Source organism: Amblyraja radiata, chromosome 13 (genome assembly GCF_010909765.2).
Source record: "Amblyraja radiata isolate CabotCenter1 chromosome 13, sAmbRad1.1.pri, whole genome shotgun sequence".
Taxonomy (NCBI): domain Eukaryota; kingdom Metazoa; phylum Chordata; class Chondrichthyes; order Rajiformes; family Rajidae; genus Amblyraja; species Amblyraja radiata.
In genome coordinates, this window is record NC_045968.1 from 16,906,356 (window position 1) to 16,922,280 (window position 15,925).

Consider the following 15,925-nt stretch of genomic DNA (forward strand, 5'->3'; position numbering starts at 1 on the left):
TGACTAATCCTCTGCCGTGTTCCTGTTCTCTCCCCTTAACTCCTTATGCCCTCTGCTGTCTCAAAACATAAATGTATTCACCAACGTGTGTCGCCTCTGGTAGAGAGTTCCTCAGGTTCACTTTTTCTGAGTGTAGAGGTTTCTCATCATCATGGTCTTTGATGTCCATGCATGTATCCTCAATCTAAGGATAAGATAGACACAAAATGCAGGAGTAACTCAGCGGGACAGGCAACATCTCTGGAGAGAAGGAACGGGTGACATTTCAGGTCAGGATTCTTCTTCAGACTGAGAGACAGGGGGGAGTGAGACACAGAGGTGTGGAAGGGAAATGTCTTGTTTTCACTCCTCTCCCTTCCATATCTGTGTCTCCCTCGCATCACCCATTGGCGGGACTGTCATATGCTGAGAGAATGGAGCGGCTGGGCTTGTATACTCTGGAATTTAGGATGAGAGGGGATCTTATTGAAACATATAAGATTATTAAGGGTTTGGACACGCTAGAGGTAGGAAACATGTTCCTGATGTTGGGGGTCTGTGGAATTCTCTGCCTCAGAGGGCGGTGGAGGCAGGTTCTCTGGATACTTTCAAGAGAGAGCTAGATAGGGCTCTTAAAGATAGCGGAGTCAGGGGATATGGGGAGAGGCAGGAACGGAGTACCGATTGGGGATGATCAGCCATGATCACATTGAATGGCGGTGCTGGCTCGAGGGGCTGAATGGCCTACTCCTGCACCTATTGTCGATTCTCTCCAGAGATGCTGCCTGTCCCGCTGAGTTACTCCAGCACTTTGTGTCTATCTTCGGTGCAAACCATCATGTGCAGTTCCTTCCTACTAAATCTAAGATACCTGATTGTGGACTCTCCAGCCAAGGAGAATCTTCCTCTGCACCCAGATTGTTAAACTCAATGCGCATGCTTTGTGTTTCTCACATCATCACCAGAGACGAGTATCCTAATAGCTGCTGCCTTTACAAAAAACGCTGAGATTATCAAGTATGTTTTTGTATGGTACATTATTGAGGAGCGATGTTCTGTAATTGGGTTTCCCCCATTGTTAAACTGCTGTCTATACTCCATGCTTGACCAGTGCTGATTACAAGTCCCAGCAGCGTCGATTCATTGCACTCCTGTGCTCTTTTACTTGTGCTTCAGACTGATCACACTTGATCATATCCCCTGGTTCTCAATTTTCTACTCAGTTACCTCCAATATGTTTTTAAACAATGATTCTTTCATAAATCCATGTTGACTTTGTTATGTTACAATGTCCTTTTCTAAGGTTATAAGGTCATAAGTGATAGCAGCAGAATAGTACTTGACAGTTCCAACCTGAGGGGAAAAGGTTCTGACTGTCTATCCCATTTATGCCCCTCAACATTTCATATACTTAAGGTCATACTTAAGTTCTCCCACCGGTCTTATTGTCCGACTGCATAGATAGACAGACAGATAGCTAGATTCCTTTATTGTCATTCAGACCTTTCGGTCTGAACGAAATTTCGTTGCCTGCAGTCCTACACAATAATAATAAATAACAAAACATACAATAAACACAAATTAACATTCTATCTCTGTCCCACCCACTCGCCTGACATCAGTCTGAAGAAGGGTCTGGACAGCCATGATCACATTGAATGGTGGTGCTGGCTCGAAGGGCCGAATGGCCTACTCCTGCACCTATTGTCTATTGATCCAAAATGTTGCCCATTCCTTCTCTCCAGAGATGCTGCCTGTCCCGCTGAGTTACTCCAGCATTTTGTGTCTATCTTCAGTGCCTTACTTACTGGACTGAGACACTTCATCCTATTTCAGATCCCATGAGTGTTAGTTAAATTAACTTGTTTGGTTCTGATATCTTTTTGCAAAGTATCGTTCAGTGGCACCTTGAGGACTATTGGCTGATCTTTGCCAAGTTGGCATTATTTAGGCTCACAAGGTCGTAAGTGATAGGAGAAGAATTAGGCCATTTGACCCATGAAGTCTACTCCGCCATTCAATCATGGCTGATCTATCTCTCCCTCCTAACCGCATTCTCCTGCCTTCTCCCCAAAACCCCTGACACCCGTACTAATCCGAACAACCCGAACTATTGCAGTATTTTATAATGCAGTCAGCAATATCCCTGCCATTGTTACATGAGCTGCAGTTCCTTATTATCTGTGCCCTTTTGAAACAAGGGGGATTATACTTGTCACCCTTCAATCTGCAGGAACCAGAGGCTATAAAACTTGGAAAGTTAATAATTAACACATCCTCATCATCAAGCAAAACGTGGAGGAGCTCAGCAGACAGGCGACAGCTGGGAAGGGAAATGGCCAGGCGACGCTTCAGACTGAAGAAGGGTCCCGAGCCAACACCCTGAGTTCCTCCAGCACTTTGTGTTTTGCTCCAGATCCCAGCATCTACTTTTGTGCGTTTCAATGACGCAGCCAGTGTGTCGGGTGAATCACCTGCATGGATCTTTGGAATTCTGCAATCCCAGACACTGTGTATGCTCAGGCAACAACAAATAGAATTGCAAGTGACAGATCTATTTTGAGTTATCTTGCTGCCAGCATTAAAGACTTCTGTTGTAAATTGAAGACTCAAGTTTTGTGCAGACCTAGAAAAAGAACACAGAAGTGTTCACGAAAGAAAATAACTTTTGTGTTCATTTTCTAGGTCTGCACAAAACTTGAGAGTCTTCAATTTACAACAGAAGTCTTTAATGTTGGCAGCAAGAAAACTCAAAATGGCTGCACACTCACACACTGGGGAAAAAAAAATTCCTTCGCTCCATAGATGCTGCCTCACCCGCTGAGTTTTTCCAGCATTTTTGTCTACCTTCGATTTTTCCAGCATCTGCAGTTAGTTCTTTCTTAAACATGCCAAAATTCAAGTATCACGTCACCAAATTCCCTTGCAGATATGAGGGGCTATTTCCCAACTAGTAAATGTTCCCGTGGAAGAATAATCATGTTTTAAAATATAGACATTAATATATTTTGAACTTTATTTCAGAAAAGTTTAGGAAAATCTTTCATGGAGTGGAATTTGCCAAACTGTTGCCAGATTTTGATAAGGTTGGAGAAAGCCTGGATCATCTGAAAAGTCTCCTAACACCAGGTTTGTATATGGGTTGTGATATCGCAGCTACATGTATTGAAGGTCGTGGTGTTTGATGTGATACATTACTGGGATTTTTGCCTCGGACCCATTTGTGCAGAGATTTGTTCGAAAATGCTGACTGGTTCTTCTATCGTTAGCGGGCTTTATATACTTTCCCATGCTAGGACTTCAATCATTTTCCTTGCTGTTCATTGAAGCTTACCGAATAGTGAAAGCCCTGGATACAGTGAATGTGGAGAGGATGTTTCCACTTGACGGAAACGTCGCCCATTCCCTCTCTCCAGAGATGCTGCCTGTCCCGCTGTGTTACTCCAGCTTTTTGTGTCTACCTTCAATGCCTTACTTACTGGACTGAGACACTTCATCCCATTTCAGATGTCTTGAGTGTTAGTTAAATGAACTATTTTGGTTCTAATTTTTGTTTTTCTTCTTCCCGCTGTCACTCCCCACCCCCACATCAGTCTGAAGAAGGGTCTCGACCCGAAACGCCACCCATTCCTTCGCTCCATAGATGCTGCCTCACCCGCTGAGTTTCACCAGCTTTTTGTCTACCTTTTCTTTGCAAAGTATGTTTCAGTGGCACCTTGAGGACTGTTGGCTGGTCCTTGCCTAGTAGGCATTATTTAGGCTCATAAGGTCATGTGATAGGAGCAGAATTAGGCCATTCAGCCCATCAAGTCTACTTCACCATTCACTTATGGCTGATCCAGCTCTCCCTCCTAACCCCATTCTCCTGCCTTCTCTGCATAACCCCTGGCACCTGTACTAATCAAGAATCTATCTCTGCCTTGAAAATATCCATTGACTTGACCTCCACTGCCTTCTGTGGCAAAGAATTCCACATTTAATGATAGAGTTTGCAATACCAATTGGGATTGGTGATTACACAATATCATGTTACTGTCTGGTAAATCTGATTCCACTGAAGGCATCTAACGTTACACTGTAATACATTCTCTTGGTTGCAGCACACATTTGCCAAGTTACGTAACTGAAACACTTCCTGTACAATAACTTGTAACTATTTGTCAGTCTGCTGCTTGACCATTCTCAAACATCAAATTCCTCTGCCTATCAATGGCATAAAATGGGTGGTAAATAATACCTGAAGATGTTTCGGGTCGAGACCCTTCTTCAGTCTTCAGTTTGAAGAAGGGTCTCGACCAGAAACATCGCCCATTCCTTCTCTCCAGAGATGCTGCCTGTCCCACTGAGTTACTCATTGTGTCTATCTTCGGTGTAAACCAGCATCCACAGTTCCTTCCTACATGTACCTTAAGATGTAGCAGTTAAGAGTTTGATGATTAAGTTGTATTATTATAAAATCCTGGAACAGAACTTTTAAATGTGTTGTTTGTCACGGTGTGCGTTGGGGCAAAGTTAAACGTTTGATTTGTGTTTGTTTACATTTTGCTGACTTTTTACAGGTGAAAGTTTATACAATGAAGTCAAAGGAGTCTCTGATCTGCTTCTATTGTTAGGTGTGTAAATTGTCTTTGTTGTCTTTTAACCCATTTACTTACAGCTTACAAAGTAACCGTGATGCTGTTTGTCTTCAGGGCCTGTCTCACTTATGTGATTTTGTCGCGGACTTGCCGGCACTCGTCAAAGTCACAGTAGGTCGGCAAAGATGTTCAACATGTTGAAAATCCAGCGGCGACCAGAAAAAAGCACTACTCTTTGGGAGACTACTCTCGACCATACAGGCGACATGTCGCAGGGTGACACCTGTATGGTCGTGAGTAGTCGCCCAAAGTCGTACCTTGTTCTGATCACCGCTGGATTTTCAACATTTTGACATTTCTCAGCGGCCTGCTGCGACTATGACGAGTGCCAGCAAATTGCCGAAAAAAATTAGGTAAGTGGGACAGGCCCTTTACTTGCAGTATCGAGAATTGAAGACTTTTTTTGTTTAATTGATTACTAAAAATTCTATTTTGTTAATACCAGCACTGAAAAAAGTTTCCTTTTCTGTCTTTGTACGTCATGATTTGAGTATCAATTGGAAATCACTTTTGGAGCTTTGCACATCGACGTGAAATTAAACCTGCTTTCTCTCCATAGAGTACTGATAGTGGAAAAACAGAAACTTCAAGTTCTATCAATTAATTAGTTGTTGTACTTAACAACAGATTCTATCAGTCTTTCCTTCCTGTAAAGGATGTGTTTTACAGATAGAAAAACATGCTCTTTAAAACCTCAACTTAAAATATTAATGAACAAGCTGCAAGGTTAAAGACTGCCATAGTTTACCTCCTTTGACTTCAATGACATTTTAGTGGAATGGTGTGTGTAACATTAACTTTGTGATTTATTCATATTAAGGTCAGTTGTGATCTCTATGTAATCTACTTTTCCTGTGTGAAAATATTATCACCTAGTCTTACTGCAAGCATGTGAATTAGTGGCAAAAAGCTATATTAGACCAAAAAGACTTTAGACAAGTGAATTTGAGTATTACCAAGTAAGAAATGGTATGAACACCAAATTATTAGCCCAAATGCAGACAATTGTACTGCGCATGCAATAAGGGCAATAATATTGGTTATTGTAACAACTAACTTGGAATGGCATTTTGCTGCAAGTGCCCGTTAACTTATTTTTCAATCAGTAAGTTGATGGGAAGAGCCAAGGGCTTTTCATTCAAATGCACATACGTTCATAAGTGATAGGAGCAGAATTAGGCTATTCGGCCCATCAAGTCTACTCTGCCATTCAATCATGGCTGATCTATCTCTCCCTCCTATTTCAAGTAGTCCTTGCTTTCTCCTTCCTTCCCCTCCCCTTCCCAGCTCTCCTACAGCCCACTGTCTCCGCCTCTTCCTTTCTTCTTCCCGCTCCCCACCCCCACATCAGTCTGAAGAAGGGTCTCGACCTGAAACGTCACCTATTCCTTTGCTCCATAGATGCTGCCTCACCAGCTGAGTTTCTCCAGCATTTTTGTCTACCGTTGATTTTTCCAGCATCTGCAGTTCTTCCTTAAACATCTCCCGTTGGCATTCTTTTTCGATATCATTGCCAAATGCCCCTTCACCCAGCAGATCAGTCATGTTCTCCCCGTCACCGCGTGGGTTTCTCCCACACTCCAAAGACGTGCAGGTTTGTAGGTTAATTGGCTGGTATAAGTGTAAATTGTCCCTAGTGTGTGTAGGCTAGTGTTAGTGTGCAGGGATCGCTGGTCAGTATGGACTTGGTGGGCCGAAGGGCCTGTTTCCGTGCTGCATCTCTAAACTAAACTAATCAGCAGCAGCCTGTGATCAGCCAGTGCAGTACTGCACAACAAGAGTCAGTCAGCGGCTGTGTGGTCGTTAGCACGTGGCCCTTCTAACTCCTCGCAGCCTTATAACCTCCTGCACGGTTCCAGTTAGGATTGTAATGGCACACACTTCCCTTGCCTGTTGACCCTACCTACATCAACACAAGTGCAGCCTGCTCGGTTGCTACCCAAGCACCTTTCTGAAGCATTCACTGATTCCACCGACAGAGTACCTGATGGGTGTCAAGGGTTAATAGACAATATGTGCAGGAGTAGGCCATTCGGCCCTTCGAGCCAGCACCGGCATTCATTGTGATCAAGGCTGATCATCCCCAATCAGTACCCCGTTCCTGCCTTCTCCCTATATCCCCTGACTCTGCTATATTTAAGACCCCTATCTAGCTATCTCCTGAAAGTATCCAGAGAACCGGCCTCCACTGCCCTCTGAGGCAGGGAATTCCACAGACTCACAATTCTCTGGGTAAAAAAGTGTTTCTTCGTCTCCGTTCTAAATAGCTTATCCCTTATTATTAAGCTGTGGCCGCTGGTTCTGGACTCCCCTTACATCAGGAACATGTTTCCTGCCTCTAGCGTGTCCAAACCCTTAATAATCTTCAATGTTTCAATAAGATACCCTCTCATCCTTCTAAACTCCAGAGTATACAAGCCCAGCAGCTCCATTCTCTCAGCCTATGGGGAGAAGGCAGGAGAATGGAGTTAGGAGGGAGAGATAAATCAGCCATGATTGAATGGCAGAGTAGATATGATGGTCCGAATTGCCTAATTCCGCTCATATCCCTTCTGACATGAACTGAGCAGAGAGGCAGCAGTACATACCACCTCTGAGATGCACAGAAGCCACTAACCAGCACCTCTTCAATGCCGCCCCCAAAAACCACTGAACTGCCGAGGGAAACAGAGATAAGAGAACGGCAAACCTCGCAATTCCCCGCCAAGCCACAGGACCCCAGATTTGGAGACAATTTGTTAAAGTCAGGCTTCGCTTCACGTAAAGAAGTGTGTTAAACATTCAGAATTCCATGTAGTTTACTTGAAACTAAACATCGGTTCACTCTGATTCGGTTGTTGCAGATTCGACAGAAAGCTCGGCTGCCATGAAAGCCTCTGACACCCAGGCCTTTGACATTAATGGGAAGCAGCATAAGAAGGTAAGTGTGGAATAAATTAGTTCTCACCTTAATGCAGACCATCAAAGCTTATGTTTGGATTATCTTAAATGACATTAGAATGATTGAAGAACATTAAAACCCTGCGGCTCCAAATGCCAAATTTAAAATATTGAAGTACAGTATAATGTGTAGATTATAAAGTGATAAAATACTTATCCAACTTGCTTTATCTATTTTGCTGATCTGTGTACAGTAAATGTGAAGATTTACTGGATGGAGAAGAATCTCTCACCTACTTAGCACGCAGCGTGAAGACATTTCACAAATTATTTATTACCATTTATAGATGTCTCTTAAAAATCTAGCTCGCACAGTGAAGTCTGCCCTATTTTCAAGAATAAATTGATAACAATTTTAGTATTTGTCTATTATTGTCAGGTGTAGCGAGATACAATGAAAACTGCATTTGCATGCTATCCAGTTAAATCTTATTATATCCAAGTGCAATGAAGCCATGCACAAGTCTAACAGGTTGTGCAAAGATAAAGATACTGGGGAATATAGTGTTACAGTGTTGTGGTGTTGCAGGCATAGAGAATGCGCAGCTACTAATACAGTCTAATGCCCACAGTGGGATAGGTTGGCAGATCAGGCATTCACCTCCCGTTTAAATTCCATTTTGGAGGACCAAGAATCACGAACCCTTGGCTTGTGAGAGGTCCATTCAGCAGTCTGATAACAACAGGGAAGCAGCTGTTCCCGATTATGTGTGTAATTTTGTTCCTATGCCAGACGGGAAAGGGGAGAAAAGGGAATGCCCAGGTTGTGAGTGAGTGAGCGGTCGTCGATTATGTTGGCCGCTTTCCCGAGGCAGTGCAAAGTGTGGATGGAGTCGACGGTGGGGAGTCTGCTCAGTGATCCACAACTCTCTGCAATGCGTGAGAAAGAACTACAGATGCTGGAGGTGGACACAAAATCGAAGGTGGACACAAAACGCTGGAGCAACTCAGCGGGTGAGGCAGCATCTATGGAGAGAAGGAATGGGTGACGCCTCTGGTCGAGACCCCTCAAGGGGTCACCCATTCCTTCTCTCCATAGATGCTGCCTCACCAGCTAAGTTGCCCCAGCGTTTTGTGTCTCCAATGTCTTATGGTGTTGGGCAGAGCTGTTTCCAAACCACACTGTGATGCGTCCTGATGGATGCTTTCTACAGTGCTCCAGTAGAAGTTGGTATGAGACTTCGAGGACATGTCGGACTTCCTTACTCTTCCGAGAAAGTAGAGGCATTGGTGAGCTTTCTTGGCTGTGCCTTAAGCATGCTTGGTCCAGGACAAATTGTTGGTGATATTAATGCTCTCAGCCATCTCCATTTCAGCATCATTGATGCTAACAGGGGCATGTACACAACCTTGATTCCTGAAGTCAGTTACTAGCTCCTTCGTCTTGCTGACATTGAGTGGGATGCTTTTGTCTTGGCACTGTGTTATTAACCTTTGTATCTCTTCCTGTACCCTATCTCGTCGTCATTCATCCCATTATTCACCCAGCCCACTACAATTTGGCTGGACATTTGTGTGAGTGTACAGGGGGTAGAGTAAACAAGACAAATTGAATATAGGAGCAAAGAGGTCCTTCTGCAGTTGTACAGAGCCCTAGTGAGACCACACCTGGAGTATTGTGTGCAGTTTTGGTCCCCTAATTTGAGGAAGGACATTCTTGTTATTGAGGGAGTTCAGCGTAGGTTTACAAGGCTAATTCATGGGATGGCGGGACTGTCGTATGCTGAGAGAATGGAACAGCTGGGCTTGTATGCGCTGGAGTTTAGAAGGATGAGAGGGAATCTCATTGAAACATATAAGATTGTTAAGGGCTTGGACACGCTACAGGCAGGAAACATGTTCCCGATGTTGAGGGAGTCCAGAACCAGGGGCCACAGTTTAAGAATAAGGAGTAAGCCATTTAGAACGGAGACGAGGAAACACTTTTTCTCACAGAGAGTGGTGAGTCTGAGGTTGCATAGAGTTGGATTGTTATCTCTGGAATGTCAGTGGGTGAGGAGGGACTGTGAAATTATGGGAGGCGTAGATCAGGGAGACAGTAAGAAGCTCTTTCACAGTGTAGAAATGTCCAACATTAGACATACAGTGCATTCAGAAAGCATTCGCACCCCTTCACTTTTTCCACATTTTGTTACGTTACAGCCTTATTCTAAAATGGATTAAATTCATTATTTTTTATCATCAATCTACACACAATACCCCATAATTAAAAAGCAAAAACAGGTGTTTATAGATATTTGCAAAGTAATTAAAAATAAATAACTGAAATATCACATTTTGCTTTTTCATTATGGGGTATTGTGTGTAGGATATGCAGGGAATGGAGGGATATGGATCAGGTGCAGGCAGAGGAGATTAGTGTAACCTGGCATGAGGTTCAGCACAACCATTGTGGACCGAAGGGGCGGATCCTGTGATGTGTTATAGTTTCTAATGATGTCATTATTTAACTGTTATAAGTGGAGTATGTATTATAGTGATTTAATTTAACCATGATTTGAAGAGTAATTTGGATGATAGGACATCTAGCCTGAGTTGTTTGAACGTATGTGGCCTTACGTTACAGCCAGGTTTTGCGGAACATTGCCCCTCACTAATGGGCACCAGTTGCCGCACTCCGAGTCGCTGTTCATTAAGCTCTGCATACCTTCCTCCCACGCGTTCATTTGTCTTTTACCTTTGTGTTTTATTTTTATTTTTTCCTGTATGTTCCTCCCTAATTCCCACCTTTTGCCTCTTGGCAACTGGTGGCAGAGTGTGCTTGGGGAACTGGTTCTAATCCAGCAACAAATTCAGGAGCATGAAGAAACAGCGCGCAGGGTCGCCGATCAGTTAAACTCTGGCTCCTCCCAACACAAGCCAAAGGTGATCCATTCAACTGTCCTTTGAAATAATCCAAACTCGGCCACTGGGCCACTCGCTTGCCCCAAGGTGTTGTGCATATTTGAATTGCTCATTCATTACATTGCACATCAAAGCAAACACTATTTGAAAGTTCATTGAGAAATAGCCATCTGAGATTGACTCTTATTGGAAGTTGAGACATTTTGTTTGCAGCAGTAATGAGCTATAAACATATGCAAACAATTCTAACTATTTGCACATTCTTGGATTGCACGCATGAATTTTATAATGTTTCTCACGGGTTATCTGTACTCAATTCTTCTTTTTTGATTCGCTTTTTATACGTGATATTAAATGGGTGGATACAATTTAAACTTATCCACCAGCTTAGAAATGGCCCAGAAGTTGCAAATGATACCAAAAGTGACACTTCAGTCTGAAGAAGGGTCTCGACCAGAAACGTCACCCATTCCTTCGCTCCATAGATGCTGCCTCACCCACTGAGTTTCTCCAGCATGTTTGTCTACCTTTAAGTAATGCTTGAAGATTTTATATAGTAATGCCCAATAATCATTGAGTTTAGTTCAGTTTATTTATTGTCACGTGTACCGAGGTACAGTGAAAAGCTTATTGTTGCGGACTAGCCAGTCAGCAGAAAGACAATACATGGTTACAATCGACCCATTCACAGTGTACGGATACATGATGAGGGGAATAATGTGAATAATGTTTAGCGCAGGATGAAGCCAGTGAATCCGATCAAAGATAGTCTGAGGCTCTCCAATGAAGTAGATGGTTCAGGACTGCTCTCTAGTTGTGGTAGGATGGTTCAGTTAGAAACATAGAAAAATAGACGCAGGAGTAGGCCATTCCGACCATTGAGCCAGCCCCGACATTCAATATGATCATGGCTGATCATCTAAAATCAGTACCCCGTTCCTGCTTTTTCCCCACATCCCTTGATTCCTTTAGCCCCAAGAGCTAAATCTAGCTAAATTACCTGATAACAGCTGACAATCTTTTATGTGGATGCTCTTTTTCTTTGAGGCATTGTTGGGAGAATCTATTATTACAATAGTTTAAGGTAGACAAAAATGCTGGAGAAACTCAGCGGGTGAGGCAGCATCTACGGAGAGAAGGAATAGACGACGTTTCGGGTCGAGACCCTTCTTCAGACTGATGTCTGGTGTGGGGTGGGGGGGGGGGATAGTCTGCGATTGTTTTGTAGGAGGGTGAAATAATTCCCGGCAGAGCGGGAATCTTTCGAGGTGTATTGCTCTGGTCAGTTGCATATTGCACACAGATTAATAACGATTCTGGCCCTATCCATCTAACCGACAGCTTAGGTGAGCACGGATGTAAAAGCGAACATGCTGTGCCAACAATGTATCAACAATTGCAATCAAACTTTTGCACTTCTGATCATTTCAACCATTTTTTTATTACTTTCAATTTTGTAACCGTTTTCTAACATCATGTAATAAAAAATAATGTGTTAATACTATTCAAGCTTCATAGTCTTTAAAGACATGTTTTAGTTTGACTCCCGCCCTCAGGTGTGCAGATAATGAAGCCAATCAGATTCCTGTAATGAAAACTTTCCTTGTTTTTATTAGCATCAAAATCAATCCGTGAACACCAGATGGGTTTCTGCCCGCAACAGCTGATCCTCGACGCTAGCTTATGCCTCAATGGCAGCTTGAATTAATACCCTGTTTATTATTTTACAACTAATTATATACTAATAATGAAGTGTTTGTTGTAACGTTGAAATGCCAGAATAACTTTAGATGGCAAACAAACTTCATTATAACCAGCCTGAAGTACGGCATGTCCTCAGTATTCCCCTTCGAGCAGAGGGAGGAACGGATTACAGCTTAAAGGGCCTGTCCCACTGTAGGAGTTTACCCAAGAGCTCTTCCGAGTTTAAAAAAAAATCAAACTTGTGGTAATTACGTAGAATGTACGTAGCGGGCACGTCGGAGCTCGTCTCTTAGCGGCTCGTAACGCTAACGGCAGGTACTCGGGAAATGCGGAAACTCGTGAAGTTTTTTCAACATTGAAAAATGTCCACGAGTGCCCCGAGTACCTACGAGCGGCTATTACTGTAATTCTCCGAGTTCGAATCAGGGGAAACTCAGGAGAACTCTTGAATTACCTCGTACAGTGGGACAGGCCCTTAAATCCCGGATATCTTATTGTGTTGACATCCCCAAATTCGTCCACAATAAAAAGGTTTATTGAAGCATTTTCACAAAATAAATAAATGAGATGATCATATGTGGCGGTTGTGATGAAGTTTGGCAGTAATTATGATGTCCTTGAGGTGGAATTTCACTCGGACTGTGATGTAATTGAACCTGAATCTACAATGGCCTGACAATGAGTAATATTGCGTGAGTATTAAAGTGTTATCTTCTGAGCAGAAAGACAGAGTGGCCAGCCCTCGTTTACCCAAATGTAGTCTCCTCTCTTTCAGTATCTGACTTCCTTTGCTTCTTGTTCAGGTATCGGACAAAGACAAAGCTGAACATCTGCAAGAGGAGCTTTTGCGTACACAGGTAAGGATAATGGATGCTTGACAGACAGTTGCCACCTGTGCATTGAGTCTTTAGGGCCTGTCCCACTTGGCGATTTTTTTCGGCGACTGCCGGCGTCATTGGCTGACGTTTCAGGGTTGCCAAAAGATTTTGAACATTTCAAAATCCAGCGGCGACAAAAAAAATGTTGCGGCACTTGAAAAAACACCGCGCGTCAATACGTCGTCACGACTTTTTCGGTGACCAGATACATCAGTCAATGATGCTGGCAGTCACCGAATAAATCGCCAAGTGGGACAGGCCCTTTTGGGTTTAATGCATATTTTGTCTCACTTGGCACAAATGACTTGCCTCCAATTGTCAGGCAGCATTTTTTTGCATTTCACTCCTGTTCCTTTTAAGATTCCACCATCCGCACCACCTTCAGCCTTGGTCACTGTCTCCACCCATCAAGATGAAGCTTGCAGGAGCAGTGCTGTTCTCTGAAGTGTCTGCCTGCCTGCCTGCCTCCCCTGATATTTAATGGCATACCCTCTCCTCCTCCACAACTTCAGAATCTCAAGGCCAGGCACATTAACATGGTCTACACACATATGCACAAAAATATTCAAGTGCAAATGCCTGCTGTGTGTGAGGAGTACCGAAGTGACATGTTCAGTGAAGGTGCTATTGATTTTTTTACCAATTGAAAATGGATTTGCAGTGTTCCTTTTGGACAGCACAGGTGTAATGAAAGATTGAAGCATAAACTCTTAAGGGCTCTTAAAGATAGCGGAGTCAGGGGATATGGGGAGAAGGCAGGAACGGGGTACAGATTGGGGATGATCACATTGAATGGCGGTGCTGGCTCGAAGGGCCGAATGGCCTATTCCTCCACCTATTGTCTATTGTCTAAACTGTAATGTACATGTTCAATGCCTTAATTCATTAATTTATAATTGCACAGTCACAAAAGATGAACTGCTTTGAAATGAAATCTGACTTTACAAAGGAAAGCAATTGATTTTTCTCTTGCCCTTCCCTTTCTCATAGCTGAAATACCAACGTATCCTCGAACGTCTAGAGAAAGAAAACAAAGAGCTACGGAAACAAGTTCTTCAGAGAGATGATAAAGGCATTCATAAGCGGAAAATGAAGGTGAATATACCATATAGCCACCAACTTCTGAGTGAAAACATTGGCCCTTTTTTCATTAGATAGAAGTAGAATTAGGCTATTCGGCACATCAAGTCTACTGCACCATTCAATCATGGCTGATCTATCTCTCCCTCCTAAACCCATTCTCCTGCCTTCTCCCCATAACCTCTGACTCCCGTCTTAAAAATAACTAACCTGCGATACCTACCGATAAGCCTCTCTCGCAGAAGACTGTCCAATAGATCTGATCAGTTCTTTAACCTGACGCTGGGCTGTGGTAAGTGTAAAGATACATCATGCTCAGTAGAAAGACGAAACAATACCAGATCCCAAAGGTTTCATTCTCAACATTTTGCTACTTCTATCAAAATGTAGAAAGCCCCCTAGACTACTTTTTTTCACATTTTTTAATACATTAGCCAAATTCTTCTCATCCATGGTATTAGACCAGTAGGTTTAAGTTAATGAATGTCAGAATTCAGTTGAAAACATCTATTTATTGTAAGGTAAATGCCTATTGTGGGCGACCACGGGTGAACAATGAGGAAGATGACTGAACTTTATTGCCTTCCCTCACAGTGGGAAACATTGATTCCGCTGTGTGGGGATGTTCATGTTAAATTCTATTGTGTATTGTGGTTTTTTTTTAAAAATTTCTATGGCTGTATTGTAACTCAAATCTCACTGTACCAAGTGGTGCATGTGATAATAAATGGAACTTGAACTATTGTCAAGGTGTTAAGTGCTTTTGGAAGTACTGTGTTCAAAGATTATTCAGCTACCTCACTTGAATTCTGTTAAGGGCCTGTCCCACTTGGCGATTTTTTTAGAGCGACTGCCGGCATCATTGACTGACGTATCAGGTCACCGTAAAAGTCCTGGCGTGATGACGTATTGATGCGCGGTGTTTCCTCAAGCATCGCAACATTTTTTTTGACGCCGCTGGATTTTGAAATGTTCAAAATCTTTCGGGGACCCTGATACGTCAGTCAATGACGCTGGCAGTTGTCGAAAAAATCGGCAAGTGGGACAGGCCCTTTACACTGACATACCCAATCATTATCTAGCTTAATCCAATAATTCTCTTTCTAGAAGTCTTTGATCGATTTGTATTCTGAAGTATTGGACATTCTATCGGACTATGATTCCAACTACAACACCCAGGATCATCTGCCGCGGGTGAGCAGTGAATTGTCTTGGTGTTGCCGTACAAAACATGCACTGGATACGTTTATAATCTTGCTGATACTGAGCCAAGTTTACGGATGATTTTCATGTCTGCCAACATTGGCTGCTCAGTGACGCAGCTGTAGAGCTGCTGCCACACAGCGCCAGAGACCCTGGTTCAATCCTGACTAGTCAAGTCAAGAGAGTTTATTGTCATGTGTCCAGATAGGACAATGAAATTCTTGCTTGCTGCAGCACAACAGAGTATTGTAAGCATAAATACAGATCAGTTCAGTGTGTCTATATAGCTTAGACCATATATATATACACATAAATAAACAGATAAAGTGCAATAGGCTGTTATAGTTCAGAGTTTGTTAGATGGCGAGTTTAATAGCCTGATGGCTGTGGGGAAGTAGCTATTCCTGAACCTGGATGTTGCAGATTTCAGGCTCCTGTACCTTCTACCTGATGGCAGCGGAGAGATGAGTGAGTGGCCAGGATGGTGTGGGTCCTTGATGATGTTGGCAGCCTTTTTGAGACAGCGACTGCGATAGATCCCTTCGATGGTAGGGAGGTCAGAGCCAATGATGGACTGGGCAGTGGTCACAACATTTCTGCATTTTCTTCCGCTCCTGGACGCTCAAGTTGCCGAATCAAGCCACGATGCAGCCGGTCAGC

At 43.1% G+C, this 15,925-nt stretch overlaps 1 protein-coding gene across 4 annotated transcripts in view; it reads left to right on the forward strand.

The window, feature by feature from the left end:
- opa1 (OPA1 mitochondrial dynamin like GTPase) overlaps positions 1-15,925 on the forward strand; it is an 81,734-nt gene that overhangs the window by 12,563 nt on the left and 53,246 nt on the right. The window contains exons 4-10 of one of the 4 annotated variants that reach the window (XM_033031311.1): positions 3,004-3,108; positions 4,539-4,592; positions 7,460-7,536; positions 10,311-10,421; positions 12,908-12,961; positions 13,973-14,077; positions 15,170-15,256. In XM_033031311.1, coding sequence (XP_032887202.1) covers positions 3,004-3,108; positions 4,539-4,592; positions 7,460-7,536; positions 10,311-10,421; positions 12,908-12,961; positions 13,973-14,077; positions 15,170-15,256 — 593 coding nt within the window. The remainder of the gene's footprint in view (positions 1-3,003; positions 3,109-4,538; positions 4,593-7,459; positions 7,537-10,310; positions 10,422-12,907; positions 12,962-13,972; positions 14,078-15,169; positions 15,257-15,925) is intronic. The other 3 variants (XM_033031313.1, XM_033031312.1, XM_033031314.1) reach the window with 3 other exon arrangements.